Source organism: Aythya ferina (assembly GCF_964211825.1).
Source record: "Aythya ferina genome assembly, chromosome: 3".
Taxonomy (NCBI): domain Eukaryota; kingdom Metazoa; phylum Chordata; class Aves; order Anseriformes; family Anatidae; genus Aythya; species Aythya ferina.
In genome coordinates, this window is record NC_140298.1 from 95,405,478 (window position 1) to 95,429,883 (window position 24,406).

General features: G+C 33.6%; 2 protein-coding genes across 8 annotated transcripts in view; one reads left to right on the plus strand and one right to left on the minus strand.

Annotated features, from left to right (window-relative positions):
- Positions 1 to 18,997, plus strand: part of ANGPT2 (angiopoietin 2) — a 47,335-nt gene extending 28,338 nt beyond the window's left edge. For 2 of the 4 annotated variants that reach the window (XM_084516287.1, XM_084516289.1), the window contains 6 exons: positions 1,489 to 1,721; positions 4,187 to 4,317; positions 11,881 to 11,982; positions 12,487 to 12,653; positions 16,106 to 16,236; positions 17,693 to 18,997. In XM_084516287.1, the coding sequence (XP_084372413.1) occupies positions 1,489 to 1,721; positions 4,187 to 4,317; positions 11,881 to 11,982; positions 12,487 to 12,653; positions 16,106 to 16,236; positions 17,693 to 17,853 (925 nt within the window). In that variant the 3' untranslated portion in view covers positions 17,854 to 18,997. The remainder of the gene's footprint in view (positions 1 to 1,488; positions 1,722 to 4,186; positions 4,318 to 11,880; positions 11,983 to 12,486; positions 12,654 to 16,105; positions 16,237 to 17,692) is intronic. The other 2 variants (XM_084516288.1, XM_084516290.1) reach the window with 1 other exon arrangement.
- MCPH1 (microcephalin 1) overlaps positions 1 to 24,406 on the minus strand; it is a 129,506-nt gene that overhangs the window by 64,250 nt on the left and 40,850 nt on the right. For 3 of the 4 annotated variants that reach the window (XM_084516283.1, XM_084516284.1, XM_084516285.1), the window contains exon 12: positions 22,180 to 22,257. In XM_084516283.1, the coding sequence (XP_084372409.1) occupies positions 22,180 to 22,257 (78 nt within the window). Of the gene's footprint in view, positions 1 to 17,980; positions 19,666 to 22,179; positions 22,258 to 24,406 lie in introns of those variants that run through there. The other variant, XM_084516286.1, reaches the window with a different exon arrangement.

The window sequence follows — 24,406 nt, forward strand, 5'->3', positions numbered from 1 at the left end:
TGCCTTGAAGAGTTCTTGAAGAGAATTTTTAAGTATCCTTGAAGAGACAATTTGTGGTTATATTCTACACAGGGGAAAAAAATCTCTTGGTTCACAAAGGGACAAATGAGTTTAAGACTACTTCTGAAGAGTGTAAGATTTTTCTTTAGAACTGAAAACCCTAATTCTGTGACAACAGAAATTGATCTAAATACCAGGACTACTTGTACTGGGATTGGCACTGAAGGAAATGGTACTGAAGATTACCCTAAAACAAACATATCAATTCTTCGAGTCAGTTTAATTTCTGGTCTCAAACACCTCTTCTGTGAAACTGGAGAAGTGAAGAGAAAAACAGATTGTAGCTGCCCTTATTACCAGAAAAATGCATTTTATTGTCATGGCCACAGTCTTTTACTAACCTGGTGAGAAGAGTCAACTACTGCTCATATACAAGCTTCAGAAGTAGTCAGTCTTATGAAATTCAGACCAAAAGCCAACTACTTCTGCTATCCATTTCTGTACTTTACTTTTGGCAAGAAACAGTTTATAGTAAAATCCAAAAACAGAAATACAACAAAATGTAAGTTTTCTCCATCAGAAACGTGTTTCAATGAGAACCATACATGCAAGTGTTGTTTTTTTTTTTTTTTTGTTATTATTATTTTTAAATGTAAACACAAATACATTATTTCTCACCTAATAAAAGATGATCTGACATTGCTTTAATCTGTTTGAAACATAACTAAAAGGTTCAAGATTTTTTTCAATAACAGTAATGGAGTTTAGGCTAACTTCTCCTTTCTGGTCACGCATCTTTAACATTACCTCCCATGGTATGCATCAGAACCACTGCAATAACATTCCTGCCAATCACCTACTCATACCCGCTCCAGAACTGGAGATAGGAACGTCTTCAAGGAACTATTTGCACATTTCCATTTTTAAAGGCTAGAACATATTATAAATAATATATACTGCCCTATACAAATATAAGATACTTCTATATATTTATATATAGAAATATATATTTATTGTAACACGAGACACATGAAAAGTTCAAAGGTTCATCTTTAGAAGATTTTTTTTCCTTTCATAGGGTGAAAAATGTGAAAACCTTCACTAATACACTTAACCTCTGAGGGAATGATATTCAAGGCATAAGTAATAAGTAATGGCATAGTTATAAGTAATGGTCATAAGTAATGGTTACTTTGGCACAGTCATAAGTAATGGTTACTTTGGGTCTACATATGTTTTATACTGATTCTCCCTGTAGTTCTAGCATTACTCTTTTCAGGACTAAATTATATCATTCCTTTCATAATGTCAAGTCAGGACCCAATTGCTATACCTCAAAAGCTTGTCATAGAGACTATACCAGATATTATTATTTATTTACCAATTAGTTCTATAATAAAATAAAACATATATGCAACAGGCTTAATACTCTTTACATTAATTCAGAATTGTTTCCTAAGAGTCTAATTGTAGTTTTATTTTATTAAGCTTTCTAGAAAAAAGAGTTCTTGAGATGGAAGACAAGCACACACTTCAGCTGAAGTCAATAAAAGATGAAAAAGATCAGCTTCAGGTCCTAGTAGCCAGACAGAATTCCATTATAGAAGAACTAGAGAAGCAGTTAGTTACAGCCACGGTAAACAACTCTGTTCTGCAAAAACAGCAACATGATTTGATGGAGACCGTTCATAACTTGCTTACTATGATATCGACACCAAACTGTAAGTAAAAGAATACATGCTTATATAATTTAAGTTACATACCCCGATTTGCATACATTACTACCTCTAAAGCTCAACAACCATTTTTATTTTTACACTTGTGCTTCTCAAAACTTGTATTTTTTGCCTTAAATTAGGTTGGATCTTAGGAAGAACTTATTTACTGAAAGGGTTGTTAGACATTGGAACAGGCTGCCCAGGGAAGTGGTGGAGTCACCATCCCTGGAAGTCTTTAAAAGACGTTTAGATGTAGAGCTTAGGGATATGGTTTAGTGGGGACTGTTAGTGTTAGGTCAGAGGTTGGACTCGATGATCTTGAGGTCTCTTCCAACCTAGAAATTCTGTGATTCTGTGTGATTCTGTGAAATTCTGCATCTGAGCTTACTGACTTATTTTTTTTTTCTAGGGGAAATATATTTATGTTTTTTATTTTCATTATTTTGCTCATCTTCTGAGAGTTATATTGGCTTGCCTGCCCAGTTCTCCAGAAGTTCGACAAAATACGGTGATGCCAAGTATTCATCCAACATGGCATTCATTCATCTGTCAGTGCACTCTCCCTTAGCCACAGCTCTAGGCTAGGCTACATAATATAAGATCGTAGCTTTGATTCCTGCTCACAGCTATTACTTCTGCCACCTTGCATTGTTCAAAATACACAGAGCTGAGCAAAGAAAGGACAATATGTAGTGGCTATTAAAGTCTAAATCATCAACACTGGCCCAGATTTTAGCATCTATGTATGCCCCAGACCACAGAAAGAACCAGCCCAGGACAGCAGGTTCTCCAGTCTTTCACTGAAACTTCCGTATTCATCCTAAAAATCAGTCAGCCTAACAACTTTTATAGGCATTAGCTTCATCCTTAATATGCTTGGCAGCCCAGCATCAAAGCATAAGCTTCCACTTTTATGTGGGTTCACATACTCCACAGAAAAACACATAGACCATAAGCTAAAGGTTATGGATAAATGTAAGTTAAAAGTGAACATTTTTTTCATCTTAAACTTCATGTCTGATATCAAATTTTGACAAATTTAGAAGTTAAAGATGTGCTACATAAAACAGCAATGAATCTATCATGTTTGCCTGTCATCTGGACTAGAAATCCGCAAGAATATAGAACCCCTAAAAACGGATTTAAAATAAAATACCAAGAAAATTTCACAATGGTTCCTATTACAACATAAAAGACAGTATGGATGGACTATACTGAATTACTCTAGTTAGCTCACAATAAAGGAAACGGGTGTTCAGAAGTGCTTACTTTTGATAGTGTCCTAAATAATATGATGATGTAGATTTTTCTAAACAAAGTGAAATCTCAAGTTTTTTTTTGTGTTAGTAACTGGCACTATCCCCTTAAATAAATACCATTAGCAAAGCTGTACATGTTCCTGCTGATGTTATCTGCTATGCTAGTGCACAAATAAGTAAACAAGTCAAAGTTGCGTTGGCTACAACACCGTTAAAGCCAGAGTGGAAAAAATAATGAATGTTTGCCAAAAAGACAAAATTAGCAGGGAAAGCTTCTAAGACAGTTTACAAACAATAGAGTGTGGAAAAGCAATTAAAACACTGAATGTGTTATTTTTGTATTTAAGGCAAAACATGAAAACAGGTAAGTAATGAATAAGCGAGCTAAAGAGAACATAACATTAAGCAACAATAATACATGCATGTACTTATATAGCACCTAAAACTTTGTAAAACTGGCTGTGTTTCTTAGATTAAAAGGGAAAATACACAGAACCAACCCCAGAAGGGTCAAATATGAAATATCAGTCAACAGGCTAAATGCCAGGAAATTCCAACCTCCATAGTTAATAAAGAACTGAGGCAAAAAGATGAGCCTTAGATTGTTCTGTAAAACAAGACGGCTTAGGCATATTAAAATGTATTTTTTACAGAAATGAATTCCAGAAGGGATGTTTCCTTAGTGGGTTGGCCTGAACTGCCAAGCTTCAGCTTGGTACATGCAGCGTTGTTCCTGCTCAGCATGGGGCAAAAACCTAGCTAAAACTTTGCAGTTACTCCAGTCAGCTGAATTATAAAAGACAGAATAACTCTTCTGTTAGATTTCACAATTTTGGAGTACTGGTCAGCTTTAATACAATCAGTTTCTAGTTAGATATGTTTGTAATAGTTAATGCAGGTAGAAGTTGTCATGCAATCTAAAGGCAATGGAAGCTGAAAGATATCATTGCTAAGCTGAAAGATATATCCTAAGTTTTCTTATTCTTAATATTAATAGCTGTCATCACTTTTCAACCTATCATGCAGTCATGCTTGCATTGGAGTAATGTCTTTAAAGTAACACATAACTAATATCTTAATCTGACATTTCTTTCAGGACCAGGCATATTTTTGTTACTGCAAAGCTACAAATTGATTACATCAGTAATCACATCTTAGTAACTTCTATTCATCTCCTCTTAATGCCTTCCATTTCTATTGCATTTTTAGCAGCTAAGAACAACTTCATAGCTAAAGAGGAACAAATCAGCTTCAAAGACTGTGCTGAAGCTTTCAAATCTGGACTCACAACAAGTGGAATCTACACCTTAACAGTTCCTAACACTGCACAGGAAAAGAAGGTAGGATGGCTATAAACAGCTACCTGGGCACAGTATGTGTTAAAAAGTTATTTGATCTAGTAAATGTACTATTTTAAAGGCAAGGTAATAGTGAACCTAATAGTGAACCTTACTACTTAGATTTTGTTTGTTTTTTTTTAATGGGCATGACATAGATCTGAGTATCTCAAAGGAAGATGGTTCAGGTGAAATCTTGGCTTAGCTGAAATGAACAAGCATTGCTGCTGTTCACTTCAGCATGCCAGAATTTCATTCTTTTCCACATAGTTTCCACATGGTTAACATGATAAAAATCAATACAGAATTTTATTTCTTTATCACATCTCTAACTCCAATAAAATTGCCCTACGCAATCAGTGGGACAAATCACATTGACTGCCTAAAATGCATGAAAGTCCTCAAATAAAACAGACCTTTCCTTGGAATATATTCCTGTCCCATGACCAAGACACACTAATGTATGTCAGGTGTGAGTATTTTATAGCCATGACATCCATTGACTGTACTGTAACAGCTAGTTTATTGTTGGATGTTAAAAGAATATAGTTTTCCATCAGGTATCACATTGAACTGGCTCTTCCTTTGAAGTTTGCTCAATCTCAAGGCCATAATATCATTCCTCAAAGAAAACCCAAAGTTAGCACTTGAGGCAGCCAGGAGGGCCAGCAATCTCCACTACTGTTCTTAGCTCCTTCACATGCCCAACTCCCTCCAGGTGGTGAAAGGAGGTAAAATCAGACTTCAGAAAAAGAGCACGCAGGGATGTGTACTCATATAAGCACTCTACTAGTACTGGACCCATGTATGGGATCCAGTTGTTTGTTATGGTGCTTTATGGGCAGTTGTGTAACAATTAGATTAGTAATCAGATCAGAACAGAAACAGGATAACAGCCATTTATCCTAGAAAACACAGCCATGATTAAAAAAGGTGAGATTTTGCAGTGCTTTCACAATAGATTAGTTTAAAATCCTCTCTGGATGCTTTTATTTATTTATTTTTGAAAAAAAAATAATGCATTTTTCAGTGCTTAATTGAATTAACTTAATTGTCAATTTAAGTTAAATCTATGTGCCATCCCTCCATAGCAGACATCTGAGTGAAAAAGGGCAGTGACTGGATAATACACTGGTTGCCTATAGAGATAGAATGCTCCATTTGGACATTGTGGACATTTGGATATTGTGGACATTTCCTTATAAAAAAGTAGTTATTTTAGGGAATTTAACAATGTGCTTGCAAAGCCATAAAGTTTTAGGCAATTTATATGATCTGAGAACCTACAGCAATTCACATTTCTACAAAACTAAAACCTGAAATACTCTATCTCTGAAACAAAAGTACAGTTGCAAATTTCTGAGACTGTACAACATTAAAAAGTTCATATTTGAACATAGAGGCCTAAAACATTTAGCCGACCCCCCAGCTCCCAGCATTTTGACTGTTGGGTGATTCATTAGGTTAACAATAGTTTAAACTTATTTAAATAAATGCATAATTTAATAACATTTAATTATTTAAATATTATTCTGCCCACTTTGTATAGATCAAAAAAGACAATTAAAAAGAAAGGGAAAACTTTCCTTGCTATTTTAAGTGAAAATTAAGAGACTATAAAGCTCCAATCTGATGTAGATTTTTATACAAATACAAATGCATAAGTGGTGTTGTCAAGGGAAGTGAAGGTTTAGAGATAATCAACACGTTACACCATTTTCAACTGTTTATGGCCACTCAGACCAGGAAACAGAATGACCTTTTTTATTTGCCAAAAGTGCTGCACTGCTGTTTGTGTTTTCATCTTTTCCTCTTGTAACACCTTCTGACCTCTCAACAAGCTTATAAACAACTTCTGTGTAATCTGTGTAACTGATCCCACTCTACTAATTTGTCTCCCATCACAATACAAAACCAAAGAATTGAGTATGAGCTGAAAGGAGAACAATTATTTCATTCCATTAATATTTTCAAGCTTTTAAGCTTTCCTGTTCTGCAGCAGGACAAAAGCTAAGTCCCTTTAAAAACAAGGAGGAAAAACATCGGGAGACTGCTGACACAAGGAAAAATGGCAGAGGCAAACCCACAAAAGTCAATAGCTTCATGTTTACTGCAGTTACCTGAACCATTTAACCTCATTCTGTTAATTAGACAGACTGTCTGAGCCTGGGCGACCCCAATATGTTAATCTTAATCGTTACCGTAACTATTACCGACATAGTATCCCAAATCTTAAATCAGTGGCTGAGCTGTTCCTCATTCCCACCCCCCTCTGGGCAGAGCTTCCATCCCAGAACTCACTCACACACTTTCCAAGCCAAGGCCTGTTTTAACCAAAACTTTCTTGCAGAAAGTGTTATGTGCAAGTTTGAAGTTACCAATAAAACCAAACCAACCAACCAACCAAACAAACAAACAAAAAAACACCTTTGCACATTTTTTCTAACCAGTGATCATAAGAAAACTAGCTAGTCATTCCAAAGGGGTCCATCCCACAAGCAGTAGATCTAAAATACACATACACAAAATATTTCCAACCCCAAGCATTAACAATTAATCCCAAGCATTAAGTAGCTTCTCCAATACAAAACAGATGAGGAGACATTTTCTGAGATTTGGAAGTCTCATCATCTTGCTCAGCTTTTAGTGGGTAATAGGCATTAGGTGAAAGTATATATATATAAATATATAAAAAATAATATATATAATGTATAATAGCATAGTATGTACAATATATATTTATTTAATTATAATAACATACTATAGTAGTATAAACTATGCATTTAGCTTTTTTTTTTTATCCAGAACAATGAAACTAAGGCTGCCATTCTTACCTATTCATATCCCTAGGACCTAGAGACAGCAGAGCACAAAATCATTGAGCATCAAAAACTATTTGAGAGCATCATAACTCAGAAGTGTTCAGAAAGCATTCAGAAGTAATGCAAAGGGAAACTGCACAGATGTAGCAATTGCAGCTGCATTGGCATAAAAACTGTAGTGGTTATTCATCCTGATAACCCAGCAAGAGTCTTACCATTCAGAAAGTAGGTCTGAAAACACTTATATCTTTGGAATGGGGACTATTTCTGGTTATATATCATACCTTACAATATTTTCAAAAATTGAGCACTGATCCTCAGCTGAAGGTGAAAAACAGCTGACCTTAGCTGTCTTGGTGCTACAGCTGCCAGAACTCTAAGTACTGAGGCAGTTTACAAGATAAATCAAATATACTCCCTGCCAATTTGTTGTAATTTGAGATGTTAATCTCTTTATTCTTTTTGGCATCTGTTTGAAGACTCCTGCTGCCTGTCTAATCTTGGTATCTATTTTTGCTAGTTCTATGAAATGTTGCATTTCTTCCTTTTGAACATAACGCTCAGCTAGGCTGAAAGGTCAGAAGAGTTGTGTTTTAGTAATAAGAGTGAAAGAAAGCCTCCTATGCATATCATTTTACTGGAGACTGAAGGTTTTTTTTTTTTTTTTTTTTTTTTAAAGAAAATCTACAGTCCAAATAAATACTTCCTCTCCCTGCGTCTTTTGCATACATCATTAAGAATTTGTTCCCTCTGTGGGCTGACCCAGCAATTTATTGTGTTTGTTTAAACTAAGCCAATCTTTCCCTTAATCTTCAATGTACCACCTATCTCCATCCTTAAAAATATAGTATATAAAATTAACGTAATTATTTTTAGTAAAAAGTAACAAATCAACTTACATAATTATTTTTCTTTATGCAATCTTTGCTGTAATGTTTCTTCATTTACTGTATACCTTTCCAAATAAGAAACCAAGATTGTATGCAAAATTTGAAGTTCCTAGTTTCACAGTAAATATAAATTATTTATATATTTAATATAAATTCTTCTAGCATAATGATCTGGAGAACAAAGGAATGATTTTATGAGCAAAGCTAAGTAGGTGAGGGCTTGTGAGAGAGGGTTTCAGATTGCCAGTCAAGCCAGAAAGCAAAAAGTTTCACAGTGTGATGCTTACTTAAAGTAAAAATAATATTAACATTTTCGCTAGTTCAAGGGGGCAAAAGTACAACCACAAAATACAACAGTTAGAAACCATACACTGAAATCTCAAACAACAATTATCTTGTCATCTTTTACAACAGCTATTATGACATTAGAAGGAGATGATGTAAACCAATACAAGCCCTTTTGCTGTGCCACACTTTCCACATAATAAAGGAAAGGAAAGGAAAGGATTTCAATTTCGAACACCATATAACTGTCATCTTTTAGAAGCAGTTACAGATGACTAACATGATTTTATTTGGTGTGGAAAAAAATACTATGAAATTTACCTAAAATTTATAAAATCATTATTGGAAAATCTACATGAGATTTTTATGGATGTCTCTTCTTGAATTTCTCATTAGGTATTTCAGTTCTTACTAAATTGCTTCCCCTTTCAGAACAAATTTTCACTACTACAGCATTTATCACAAAGAGACTATTGTGTCTATAAAGTCAGTTGTCTTGCCATTCACATGTAAAATATTTGTGTTATATAGCCAGTATCTATTTTCTGTAAGAAGTGCAGTTTGAGAGTATTTTAATCTCCTTAGGACTGAATATTGCACTATTTTAAGGCATTTATATCATTAAATTAATAATTTCAGTTGAAATGTAGATGATATACCCCAAGGAATTTGTATGTAACATTCAAAACATCAATTAACATCTACAACAGCAATATCAGACTGGACCATGTAAATTAATACCTGGTCTCTCCCTATAAGCAGTTAAAAACTACACATTTCACAGAAGGCTGAATCAGTTCTGTTCTAAATCTGGTTTACTATACAGTCTTTTCAGTGGGATGAATCTTCAAAATCAACAACTTTCTCTACAAACAATGATATTTGACCACTTTTTTGATCAGCATTTTATCTTACAGAGACACTTAATAAAAGTATCTGCATCAGCTTTATCCCATGCTTAGTAAACTTCTTCATAGCCTTTTGCGGCAATCAGTTTTCATATATGCACTGTACATCATAAAATATCTTTTTAAAACAGATCAACCTCTTTGTATAATACCTTATCTTTAGAATGTTATACTTTCCTTTTCAAGGCAATTTTCATTTTTATTATGTTCAATTTATATACTATTACCAAATCATTACCAGTCATTAAATACAGATGTTAGTTAAAAACAAAACAAATAAGCAAAGGAACCCCAGGCTTTGAGGTATAAGGAACTTCATGCAGCAGTACAAAATAAAGTTGCTGCTTTCAATTAAATTCTATTCATATGACATACTTTAACCAGTCCCTAATTCAACTCACTTTATTCCTTCTAAAATCTCTTTCCTAAAATCTCCAGTTGAATGTCTCACAATCCTCTGATGTTGAACAAAGAGTCTAGACACAACCTTAAAATACAGCACCTGCTTTAGATTTCCTATGTATTGTAGCCTACTGAAACACTAATATGTTTAATATAATCAGCTCTAAGAGCTTGCTTTCCTTTCAGAAACCTTTCCTACATGTCTACCAGTTCAAAGAACTAAAAACTGCTAACACCAAAAAGACCATCTCCTATAAATGGGGATAAGAAAGACGTACAGCTTCAGTGACAGTGAGTCATGCTTAGACACATTGTCACAAGCAGCAGTAATGAGTTATGCAAGAAGGAATACCACCAAGCAATTTATTTATTTTAAATAAATGAGAAATCTCAAACTAATGATGAGATGCTCATGTATTAGATGCTCATGTATTGGAGAGTGACTCTTTGCTCAATCAGAAAATGACAGGACAAGGGGGAATGGTTTTAAATTAAAAGAGGGGAGATTTAGATTAGAGATTAGGAGGGAATTTTTCACTCAGATGGTGGTGAGGTACAGGTTGCCCAGAGAGGTTGTGGATGCCCCATCCCTGGAGGTGTTCAAGCCCAGGTTGGATGAGGCCCTGAGCAAACTGGTTTAGTGGGGGGTGGAACTACATGAACTATCAGGTCCCTTCCAAGCCATTCTATGATTCTGTGATTCTATGTTTGTTTTTTATTTTATTTTTAAATTTTATTTTTAAATTTTATTTTAATTAATCTTAACAATGAAATATTCTAAGTCTAAGAAGTCAAGTCTTGACACCACTACTGTAGATGGGAAGATTATATTTTGCTTATTTAATGATATAGCTAAATAGTTACCCTACAGGTTAAAATTTAATGCAGTTTAACACTGAAACTATAATTTCAAAACTTTCAAACTTGAAATGATTCTGAAGAAGTCTCAGAACTTCAATCTATTGGCAGAAAGTGCTAAAAACCACACACATAAACAAGCTTCCAAATAAGAGCACCTAGAGCATTAAAGTATGAAGTCTCCAAACAGAAATACTTGTACAAGAACTTTAAGATTTTTCTGAGTATCTGTACTAACATCCAATATATGCAGATACTGATTTCAATATGACTTTCAATTATACTGTTTTACACCAGTCCTTTTCTATTGACTTCACACATCCCTTAAGTTTTGCTAGTTTCAGAAAAACAGAATTAAATGTAATAATTTTAAATCTTCATTAAAAAAAAAAAAGATCCTAAGTATTCACAGATTCTTCTTGTTAATTTATTCCCTATTTTTCTCAAACATGACTCAAAAATTACCTCCAAATTTTCAAAAGATTTTCCTTCTATCAGCATCTTCCCAGTTGAACTTTTTCTCTGTTAGAGTTCAGTGAGTATATACCAGTCATTTCCTGTTTTATTTTAGAAAGAGATCACCTGAACAAGTCACCTATAAATTTTAACTATGCTGTACTGGGGATGCATTTATAGTGTATTTTAATACAGAGTTCAGTAAACTTCCTACTATATGTCAATCCTTTCAAATGTACAGCAATAACTTGGTAAAGTCAAATATGATCTATGAATATTTGGAAACATCATAGTATAGTAGCTACATTTTAGTTCTGGAATATCTACAATACAGATCATTTGTTGCAGTCTGAATAACAGCATGGCTTCAAGATTTCAGCTAACAATTCTACACCTAGATTCATTTCTGGGGGACAGATAATCTGCAAACATATTGAACAAAGACAGTGGAAATAAAAACATTTTTCAGATTGTTCATTATTTGAATTTAACAGTGTGTGTACTCTGGCAAACCATGGGGAATTTGAATGACTCTCTCCCTCAAAAATAAAAAAGGCTGAATAAGTAAAAGCATCTTTCAGGAGAAATATTTCATTGGGAAAAAATGTAAGTGCAAGAGGAAAGTACAGAGTCAGAAGCTACATTCATTTTTTGATTGAAAAGTCTAGATCTAAAGTTGATGACCCATTTAACACTAGCCATCAGCTGTTTTTAAGGTGCTTTTTGTGTTCTGATAAATGCGATGCATAGTGAGTTATTTGTGGACACCACCAATTATTTTATGAAGATTATGAAAATCAACATTTCTAGGTTAATACACATTGTACACTTTAAAACTTGCCACTACAGAGAATTATGCAAAGTATATGCTCTATGTTTTTTTTGTTTTGTTTTGTTTTCCACAACACTGCATGAACTTAGACTGTTACATACTTACTCTGATAGGCCTACTGTGACATGGAAACTAATGGAGGAGGTTGGACAATTATGCAAAGGCGTGAAGATGGCAGTGTGGATTTTCACCGGACATGGAAAGACTACAAGATGGTAAACAATGTTTTCTGAGGCTTTAATATTAGTTATTGTAATCTGAAATCTGATATTAAAGTATAATAGCATCCTTAGATGCTATTAGCATCCTTAGAAATCATGAAGAGTTTATAAATTGCCTTTATCCTTAGATGTTCATTTAAAAATGTCAGAGTAGTATAAATTGTTTTCTGACGCAGACTTGCAAGTGTGGTATTTGTTTTTAAAGAGTGACTTCACTTTTCATTAATAACTATTCCATGATATGTCCACATTTTTGAGTTATTTATATTTGTGTTGCTAGTGGCAACTTGCTCCAAATAATCTATTGATTCACTAATTCAGATTCCTAAAGTTGTCATTGCTGAAATCAACTTCTTGAAATATCCAGAACCTTCACAGACTAAAATTATGAGTTAACAGACTGTTAAAACGGATCAAGTGATCACTTCAAACACAAATAATAATAAAAAATCCACACACAAAAAACACAATTATTTAAATATACAACTTGAATTACAGGGATTTGGTGATCCTGCTGGAGAGTACTGGCTAGGAAATGAGTTTGTTTCTCAACTGACTAATCAGAAGCGTTATGTTCTCAAAATACTCCTGAAAGACTGGGAAGGAAATGAAGCATATTCTTTGTATGACCAATTCTATCTAGCAAATGAAGAACAAAAATACAGGTAAGCAGGAAAGTCTGATCTGAATAAAATAAAAATAAATAAATAAATAAATAAAGATCTGAAGAAAATTATTCTAAACTGTGTAGATGCATTATCTTGTTTCCTACAAATTATGTGCTTATTTTCCAATTCACTCAGAAAGTAGCGCTTGTCTTGTTTTTCACCTGTTCCCTAAAATATTTTAATATTTTTATTTTTCAAAGGAGACAATGTACATTTTGCTAGTGCACACTGTGTGTGCGTAACAAACCAGATGCACAAAGATGAAGAGATAGTATGGCATAGTACAGGATACACAAACTAATACAGCAGATGGCAGTGCACAGTTTTCAGGTCAATAAGAACAAGTCTGTAGTTGCAGAGGAAAGAGGGGCATAAAAATGCAATTGTACATCCATCTTCTGCTCTAAGCATGTAGATTCATCTTTACACAGAAAAATAACTGCCATGTTCAAATGTACACATGGGGTAACTCTCAAAGCTCCGTAGTAGAAAGGTATGAGTGGGAAAATAGGTTTTATTTTATTTTCACATCACAGGCAAGTTTGTCAAAGAGAACTTTTAGACAAGTTTAACCTCTAGATTTGCTTTTCTTCTTGTCTCAACAAAATTTTGTATCTTGCAGCTGGGTAACTGTAATTGACATTTTAAAGAGAGAATTCCTAAAATCTGTTGATGAGTTACCTTGTCTTTGAGCAGACAGTTAAACAGTTAAATGTTTCTTTACCAAAATAAAATTGTAACAATTCCTAAGTTTTAAACCAAAATTAACATTTACCATTTGTTATTTGAATAAAAAACAAACAAACAGGAACCATTTGCTGGATCAGCATTGCAAATGGCTTTAAGATTATCAAAGTCTGTCAAAGACTTTGATATGATAATGGCAAGAGACTATCAAATCATGATTCCAGGGAACCAATAGATTTCTGAAAGGTGAGTGACAGATAGACAATGCTGCAAGGAGATTTTCCACTTCAGCCTTTCACCAGAAGTTCACTGCATACAGAGCTAATGCTACCTTCTCATTCTTTTAACCATTTTCTTGGATTCTCAAAGAATGAACTTCCTACCTATGAAACTGAGGCTAATACCAAATACTATCCCAACCCCTACAAACCATCCACTTTTAACAGGAATTTTAATGGACATATTTTTGCTTCCATAGCTCATTAAAATATAAAGCTTCACAGTTTTTTCTTACATACTTGTTCAAAAAAAAATGAATAAACTTTTAATATTATCATAGCTTTTTAACATAGTATCAGCCACAACTGAATTATATGGGCAGTTCATACTCTGACAGGCTCTTTGTCTGCAGTAGATATTGTATGATGGTATATAGAAGAATTCAAGACTCTGCAGTATAACAGATGTTTTCCTACTACGTGGTCTGGGAAACATTTCTTTATACGAATCTTACAAATTCGTTGAGCTTTACCTGACTGGACAGAGAAAAATACCTACATTTAGGTCAATTTCTCCAAGGTCACTAGCAACTATTTGATGTAAACAAAGTCAATCTGACAGCCAAGAGAAATGAAGTTGTTACTTCAACTCGGGTCTTGTATGCAAAGCAATCTAACGCTATCAGCATCTCCCTCCCCCCTAATGTTAGATCTTAATGCCTTAGTAGTATACAGCTGTCTCATCTCCAAAGCAAATATTTTTTCATCTGGGAACAGTTAGAATCAACAGCAGAGATTTTTTTTTTTTTTTAAAGTAATGCATTAAAATACTTGGTAAGACAACCTTTGCAATATGGGTCATTACCCTTGTCCATTTACATGATTAAAAAATGGTTACTGAAAACTAAGTTGGTTGTCTGTACATAGATATTAAAAAAAAAAAATCCAAACACAGACTGCATCACAGAATGCAGTAGTTTAAAGAACATATTTAAAATTATTAAAAAAAATAGAGAGAGATTATTCAATCAAGAACAACTTTCATTATATTAAAAACATTAAGACTTCATTAAGAATGCAGTTGGTTCATAAAACTGACATTTCATAGAATAACAGAAAAAACTGAGATCCGAATGGACTCTAGCTGAGTCCAACTTCCTGATCTCAAAGCTATGAGGTCAGACTATGTGCCTTAGGGCTTTATCCACTTTGGTCTTCATTACCTCCAAAGATGGAGACTGTACAACCTCTTCCATTGCTTGTCTGCATGGTGAGGATTTCCTGACATCTAGTGATGAGATCAGAATCTCATTTCAATTTATATCCACTGATTCCCATCTTCTGTTGTAAGCCACATGTTTAAAAAATGATTCAGTTCTATGAAACTCTGCTTTATATTAAACTTCAAATTATGTTTGCAAATCAAGCTTAGACTCATACTCTGTGCTCAAAACCTTTAGTAATATGTTAGAAACTGGCTTACAGGGACCAGTGTTTAAACTGAAATTTTTAAACTTGCCTCAAGAAAAAAAACAACAGAATATTTAGCTTTTTGAGATTTTTGAGGAAATTTGTAATGAGCTAATCTTTTGAAATGCAAATTCATTCATTCTTAATATTTTTACATAGGAAATATAAAATGGGTTAAAATAACTTATCTATTAAATTCCCAAAGACAACTTCTATCATAATCAGAGAATTACATGGAAGACGTATTACATGCTTCTCTGGGGAGAAGCTGGTTCTCAGAGTCAGTTCTACTCCTTAAACAAAGAGAATAGCTCTGAGAAAGGTAAGCTATTGATACAGAAATGCAATCAGCAAAGGGTCATGGTGGGAGCAGAGGGTTTAAGTCCACACAGGTCAAGACATTCACTTTGAATTGCATAACATAGTCACAGCTGTGTAACTGCCTTCCCAGGTCAGTGCTGCAGTATCTCTTCTCACTGTGTCTGTACCTGCATAAGGAGATCTAAACAGGAGCAGCATCACTGAAAGCTTGACTTGCTAGGGAAATGAAACAAACTTAACAGGAAGAGGAATTTGGAAAGTGGAAAAGGAAATATTTAGAAAATCCTTAGTATCAGTTACTAGTTGGTAATTGAGAGTCCTGGTAATGCTCTTATCTCATAAATGCCACGTTGTAATGCTACATTGCAATAGTGTGGTAATAGCAAAATAGAAACCAAAAAAAAAAATTAAAAAGATTTTTTAAGCTTTTTAACTTGATTTTAAAAAAACGCACACAACTACTAACAGAAGTAAGAAAGCCTAATTAAGAAATTATATATGAAAAAATTATTATCTACCTGCTGTCATTTTCTTCTAATATGGCATGAACAAGACAGCCATCTCTACTAACGTGGACACTATTCATTAGGATATTGTGCTGACCATTTCCGCTCAGTACAACAGTGCATTAGCGAGAAGAGAACTGAACTCTTCGAACAGGATGCTTACTGCAAATTATTTCATCATTATTTTGTAGATCAACTGTCATTAACTTCCACAAAATATTTGTTTTTCCATTCCTCACTTCTGCAGGATCCACCTTAAAGGACTTACGGGGACAGCAGGCAAAATAAGCAGTATAAGCCAACCAGGAAATGATTTTAGCACAAAGGATGCCGACAATGACAAATGTATTTGCAAATGTTCACAAATGCTAACAGGAGGTAGGAATGTTTTTTTCTTTCTCAGTCTTCCTATTTTTATTGGCACCGAAATTGTCTATGAGACAAACAGTGATAATTTTGACTTACTAAATTTTGACTATTGAAGAAATCCAAAGCTGACAGAAATGCTAGAGTGGTGACTCCAAATGAAATATTTTACCATTTGACAAAAGTTAATGTAAAGCAAGAGAAGCTAAAATTGGGAAAACACACACACACACACCAGTCCCTCAAGCTGGGGTACAAGAAAGTCTGCAATTAAGAGTGACAGCAGATTCTTCCAAGAGTGAGTTAACAGTCCCAGAGATTAAAACACCTAAAGGCCTTCAAAACTTATTTTAGAGATCCAGTTGGTCAGTGAAATGGCTCCTGATTTTTAGACACAAACACATTTCCTAACTATCCAAAAGAGAAGAACCTCCCCAAACCTTCCATATGACATATATGCTACGGAACGGTACAAGTATTTGTACTTTGAAGTGACATTGAATTGAAATTGAAATTCTGTATTTCAATATGATCCTGAAATGTCAATGCATGCATTTAAGATAAATCACTTAAGAGGCAAGTACACTTCTTTAATAATTGTTCACTATTTATTGGAGTTCTAGGTGATGTTTTGACCTTGAACCACACAAGTCATGCTCTAATTTGTCAATCTAGAATTCTATATTCTGAAATGTAAACAACTTCTTTTGTAAATTTGACTTCTCTTCCTGCAATCTCTTAAGAAATGGTTTGTTTCCCTATAGCACAAAAAGAGTTTCTGCTTATCTAAAAGGATAATTGGATTGCTGCCCTGTTAAACAGAACATGCATATTATCGCCATCATAACAAAAGTATAAAAATATTATCTTATTAATAAAAATAATTTTTCCTTATGACCCACTAAGACCCACTAACAGGTCAGGACCACAAGGTTACAATATAAGTTTGGGCTGCTTTTTTCTCCTTCTTATCAAGTATCAACACAGTTTTTTGAACTTATCTGCACACAGAACTAAAACAGATAACTGAATTAATCCTCTAAAAACAACTGAAAAGGGAATTTAAATCTGCAAAGGACAGGAATGTACAAAAGAGAAGATGAAAAGCAAAGACAACTCAATATCATTACACTTTAAATAAAGTTTTGCCCTCAGATAGTCAATAATAATTTAATATTGATAATTAATTAACATAGCTTCAGTGTCTTCTCTATGCAACTTTAAACTCCAAAGGATTACATAAGCTTTAAGAACATGTAGTTAATACCCAAATACCTTTTCTTACTGGGTTGGAGGCAAATATTTATATTGACACTTTCAAACCAGGGGAACAAGAAACTGTTTTTAGATTTGTTTCTCATTTTGGGACAAAAAAAGAGTTTAATGTCTTCATATATACTATTTTGAAAATTATTTGTGCAGATATTTTTCATCTGCTGACATTTTCCTTTGTTTTCTGATCTTGCAGGGTGGTGGTTTGATGCATGTGGTCCTTCAAACCTCAATGGAATGTATTACCCATTACGACAGAACAACAACAAGTTCAACGGTATTAAGTGGTACTACTGGAAAGGTTCAGGATACTCTCTCAAAGCCACGACTATGATGATTCGACCAGCAGATTTTTAAATGCTTTTGCATTCTTATGTGAATTATGTATTGTATAGTCTTCAAAGACTTCATTTGCCAAGCATATAAACACATCTGCAACTTGTCTCATTTTCAAGCCCAGAAAACATGCGCTAATGTTCTGAAGGGATCAGTTCATTCCAATCCTTGAATTGCAATAGCCTTGATCCACTAAAGCTCATATTATTCAACTAGACACAAAGTCTAAAGCATCAACATGATATAACAGTTATTTGGCCAAATGACTGAATAAAAAGAATATCCAAGAAACTGTCAGACAACTGAAGGACTGTCTTTTACCGATCATTTATGTTATGTATGTGTTAGTAAATAACTGGAACTGTGAAAAATATCTAAACTAGTTTTAGCAATATGTATTTTGCCTCATCACTGAACTTCAAACATTACTCTAATATAAAACACTTAACTAGGTCTAGAACTATTTATCTGTGTGTCTGTTTGCCGTTATGTACATAGAAATTATATTCTGTAATTAGCTCAATACTGTAGTTATTACATTCTTTCCCCCATAACCTCCTGAACAATTTCTTACACTTATTCATTTTTTTCCCAACAGCCTGCATTACTTTATTTAACAGAGGACAAATAGCGTTTAAGTACTTTGCATTTATTCTTGAGAAATACCATGTACAAAAAACACCATTTCTTTCAGTTTGCACGTATTACAGTCACTATCTTTAAGTTACAAAAATCCCTGCAGATTATAGTGTTTCTTTACATTGTTATGAAAATTGCACTTTTTATTACCTTGTCATTTACCTGTAAAATAACTGACCAGTGTTTTATAAACTGAGACAACAGCATTAACACCAGATGTCTAGTTGTCTATGACAATCAGTCATGGTGCCGTAGTCCATCTAAATATTTTGTAAAAATATCCTATCTTAAAAACCTTATACATGTTATTTGATGAAATTCAATTTATGCCTGTGACTTAAAGAAATAAGTTTTGATTAAAAAAAAAAGGGGGGGGGGGGAATCTGAAAGTTACCAAAGGTCATACTATAATTTTATTATTATTATTATTATTATTTTTACAGTAAGGTTCTCCCTCAAAATTTTTCATGAAGAAGGTAGGCCCTCAGTGTATTACACAATGTGAATAAATGACTCTACCAGGTAATTTTTGACTTTTTTTTTTTTTTTTTATTACATAATTTAATTCTCATGCTTAGTCTTTGCTTTAAAGTAATAATTTTTATAAATTTTTAATTTCAGCAGCTGACTGAATTAGCTACAAGACCTCATACCATTAGCTAACATTCCTCATACCAAAACAAAGCAAAAAGCCCAGACACAAGATTTCTGGAGGCTTACATAATAAAAGGCATTGTATCTTAAAAATAGTAAATGATTTTGAGAAAGATGGACGTAAACTTTTCATTTCAAACTGGCAGTCATTAAAACTCTGTTGGAGTACCCTACCGTTTACAACACCACCATTCTTTGCTGAAAATATATACCAGCATCACTGAAGAGCATTAGAGACAAAAAATACTTCTAAATATTACTTCATGACCTGATTTTAAATAAACCCAATGAATGTAAATTAAGTCATCATCTGAAGGGTTGTACAGTACAATTTCAATATATTTAAGATTACTCTAAGTAATTTATTTTTTCTCGTAGGAAACTTGTAAAGATACACCAAATTAAAAAGAATACTTCACAAAATTACTTTCATGAATTTCTACATGTCTTTAGTCTGGCAGAAGACTACCAATATAGTAAAGGGTTTGAAGCACATGATGTACAAAGAGAGCTTGGGAGAGAAGGCCTTTTTTCTTCAGCCTGGACAAGACAAGAAAAAAGGGAGACCTTACTGTTCATAACATCCTGACACAGAAGACGGAGGCAGACCCTACCTGTAGGTGCACTGCAGTGGAACAATAAGCAATGAACACAAATTAGAATTTGGGAAATTCCACTTAGATAGTTGGATTTTTATTTATTAGCATGAAGGTGGACCTGAAAAATCCCTTAGTATCCTGATCTAATTAGATCTGCTTGGAGCTGGGTACTAAAACCGTCACAGGTACTTTCTGGCTTAAGATATTTTATGATTACATGAAATTGAATAGAAATAGCATATTTCCTCCTTCATCGCATTTAATCAGATAAATAAAATACTCCCAACATTTCTGATAGTAAGTATATATAATCCAATAATAATCCAGTCCAATAGTCTAAAAAGGCTTCTTAAAAATTGTGATTGAATCTTGTACAATATGAATACTTACCAAAGAAAAATAATACTAACTTCTGGTTGATAATAACTTCCATTATTTTAATAAGAAAACATGATAGAATGGCTACTCTAGCCATTCTACGATAGAAAGTGCATGGCTACTTTCAATTTGCTGGGAAAAGAAAAAGTTTTTATAAAGCAAAAGGCTCTTTCTGATGACTATTCCAGGAAAATGATTAATGATACTGTGATAGACATTTAACAGATCAATTGTTAAATGATTTTTTAACATGGAGTTCATCATCAACATGAATATAAAATTATAGAGTGAATCTGTTTTAAATGATCTCATTATCTAAATGAGACTGCATGGATTAAGCTGCAAACAGCAAAGTGAAGTGAGAGGAGGGCAATTCAGACTGAATGCAATAGGAAAAAGAAGGCTGCAACCATTCCTTTGGTTTAATACAAATAATTAAAACACAGTGATAATATAACTCCCTTTAGATTCCTTCCTGTAATCTAAAAATAACCAGTACATAAAAGTAGAATGCCCTTCCATTTTCTCTAATGCTCGTTAGGAAGCAGAGAAGAAATAACAAGAAAAGAAAGGTAAACTCCATTCATACTCAAACAAAAATTCTATCTTTAAATATGAGGTATCTACACTATCTACAGTAAAACACAATAATGACCCAAGAATGGAAAGATGACAGAAATATCACTTTCAACACCGACTCTGTTTGCTGAAGAAGCACCCTGCAAACAAGTTTCTCAGCACAACCATGCCTCCTCCATTTTATCTCCTCATCATCTCTCCACTCCTCCTAGATCTACATTGGGAACAAAAACTAAACAGAATCTAAAAAACAACACCAGCAGGAATCATTTCCCAAGAATGCTATTTGAGTTGTTACTGATAGCATACTTGGTTATTAGACAAGGTTGTCTGAGAAGAAACTCAAAGCAGCTTGATCTGAAGTACTGCGGTAGGGTGGTTTTTTGTTTGTTTGTTTGTTTTTTGGTACAAATGCAGAAAAAAAAAAAAGGACATGCTTATTTCTTTTTCACATGAAGCATTGCCATTAAAGTATTTGTTATATTAAAAGTTTGCTTCCCCCCTTTAGGGAAAAAATACTACTTTATACTGAACGATTAATTTCTTGGGACTTGTTTCAGAAAAAAAAAGTTACAGTTTCTCTTCACTTTGGGAAATTATAGCTTAAAATCATGGAGCTTAAAATCAAGTCTTCGTCTTGAACAAGTCAATTTACATAAACTATGGATTTAGATGGAAAGTTAAAAATGACTCCTTAACAGTCAGTAAAACTATGGTAAAAATAAAGTTCAACCTCCATTAAATGTTCTGTCCTCAAAACCTGTAAGAAACTTTGAGAAACAAGTAACAGATAAGAATATATTTATCTAGCTGCAGTGTAAGAGAAATTGTGAAACCTTTTTTGCAAAACTATTGGAGTGATCAATCAGCAACATGCTAGAGTATTTTAAATCCAAAATGAAATTAGCATTTAAACAGTTACAACACATGGAATGCAGATATTTAGATCTGCACAGATATACCATGCCTCCACAAACACGCTTTTGCGTTAGTTTGCAACTCAGTACTTGAGCTCAGTAATGATCATTAAAGAAGGGACAAATGCTTCATTTTACCTACTAACTAGTGCTAGAAGTCCACAGTAATTTTACATTCTGAAAACTATTTTCAGACTGAAAATATTGACACCATGATGTGACACATCTTCTCACTAGACAATAACATTCCTTTCCAGTATATATATGTTTGGGTAGAAATTAGATATGCCACAAGTAAATTAAAGTATATTTATATTTAGGCAAGATGTCAGTTTATTCCATTGTTAATTGGTGAATTGATCTTTTGCACCTTCTGTGTAACGTTTTGCATAAGTTTCAGAAGTTAGTTGTTATACACACTTCAAAAATTAGTAGATGAAGGAGAAAATAACTCCTTATAGTATATTCTTTAACAAATACGTTTTTTCTTCATAGCATTCATGATCATTATACCTTTGCATAGGGTCAATAATTTTTCAGATAAAAGTGTGTTTATAAGTTTAAAGGGCAATCAAACTTACAGGAGCTGCAGGGAAGTTGGATGAAAGTTCATATGGTTCCTCTGAGATCCAATGGCCAGCTTCCAAAGACCACAGAATCTAAAATAAGTGAAATCATATGCAGAACTTTTATAATTTCTAAAATAGCAAAATACTTGAATGTGTAATTAGAACCAGCAGTGCAGTTAAAATAGTTGGTCTGATATTTCATTTACCCAAACCAAATGATTCTCAATAAATAAATAAATAAATAAGAAAATCAAGCAATCTGAAAAGTACAAATTTTACAAATAAAACAAACCATTAAAATACCTGTTATATTTCTATACATGGCCACGTTCATTTTCAAGGATATTAGAAGAGTCAACTTTTTGCATTGTGATACCAGAATAAAATTTTTAAACAGGCAGTCAAAAGGGAAGAACATCAAAAATTGCCATATTATATCAGTTCTGATCTCTTGATTCAGTTCATTATTGAACTTCATTTTTTCAGCCTGTCAAGATCCCTCTTGGCACACCCATCAGGTGTATTAAACACTTCTCCCAATTTTGTATTATCTGAAAGTTTGTTGAAGCTGCCCTCTGTCCCATCAGCCAGATCATAAATGAAGATTTTGAACAATACTGGACTTATTATCAACTCCTACAACTGTCTGGGATTATGAAATTATTATTTATACTACATGTCAGCCTGCAATGATGAATAGCTCTGATTCTGTTAGGTATCCTCCTCTGCCAACTGTACATTATAGATCACAAAAAAGGTTGCTAACAGAGCAGAGTACTGACTGTCGAGAAACTACATGATCATTTGTGTTCAGCTGAGCTCCAAAATCCTGGATGGACATGATCCTTGCAGACTTGTGATCCTGACACTGGACAACTTTCAGACTTCTGTTCCCATCAGGGCCATCACAAAATGGATAATCAAAGAGTACTTCAAATGTTCAGGGATATCTTTGCCTACATAGGGACTCCTCATTTTTACATATTGAAAACTGAAATATTTCCTCTGCCTGTCACAGAAATGATTTTCTATTGTTACGATGAGCAAATGAACATAGTGTTTGAACTATGATCTTACTCTAAGTGTCTTTTATATACTACTTCAAATAGGTGTATTTTCAACTTCTGAAGTGTACTTTTCAAAAAAAAAAAAAAAAATAATCTAAAAATATTCCATCCAGCACTTTCTGTAGGTTGATTTTCTATGCCATTCTTGAAAAAAAAAAAAAAATCATTATAAGTTGCAGCTGGTAGACCATCTATAATTTTAAATCCTCATAAGGAGTGTTCAGAGACTCGCTTAACTGGTAAATGCATCATCCTTATGGGACCAAAGTTCCTACCATGGGGCTGCCCATAAGTCATATAAAAGATGTTTTGCTGCTAATTTCTAGATAGTTTAAATTCTGAAAGACGTTGATCAACCTCTGTTAATCATGAGTTTATTCTCCTCAATGACTTCATGAGTGTGAGCTGAGCCATATAGTTTCCCACGTATGTAAAAGACTGGTAAGCTCTTTGGAAGTTTTCCACAATCACACAATTCAATAACTTTCTCCTTTTACAGATATTTGAACTTTGCAAGGTACTTCCTGTAATTATCACTTGGCAAGACTTCATTGAGTCAAAAAAGCATCATTACCCACCAGTGACAGACAGCAGAGTTCATACACTCAACCTTAAAAACATATGCACCCAATACCTTGCTGCTCCTACAGCAACAGGTAGTATTAAGTTAACAAGAGGTATATATGTACAATCTCCAAAATGGTATACATGAATTTTGTTAGAAAGTAAATCTCTATATTTAGGATCATTTACCTCTTGCAATCACATTTTGCCTATATGGTTCTCCAAACTTTTCAAATATATTATGTCTGTTTCTCACTGTTACCGTAGCCATCCACCACTAAACTGTTGCCATTATTCACCTTAGAACAATCTGAATTTCACCAGTACATGAAAGTACCATCATGCTTGATTCACAGCTTTTTTGTTTGTTTGTTTGTTTGTTTGTTTTGTTTGCCAAAAAATTATTTTGGATAAAGTTGTTTTTAAATCCATATATTATTAGTTTTCGTTTAAATTACTTTATTCATAAAACTTCATAAGCAGTATTGTGAGATGTTCCCTTGGACAAAAATTGGCATAATACATAATAAGCATGATATGTTTATCCTTTACTATGTTACAGATCACAAAATGAAACAAGATTATAAACTAAACAGACTGATAATAAG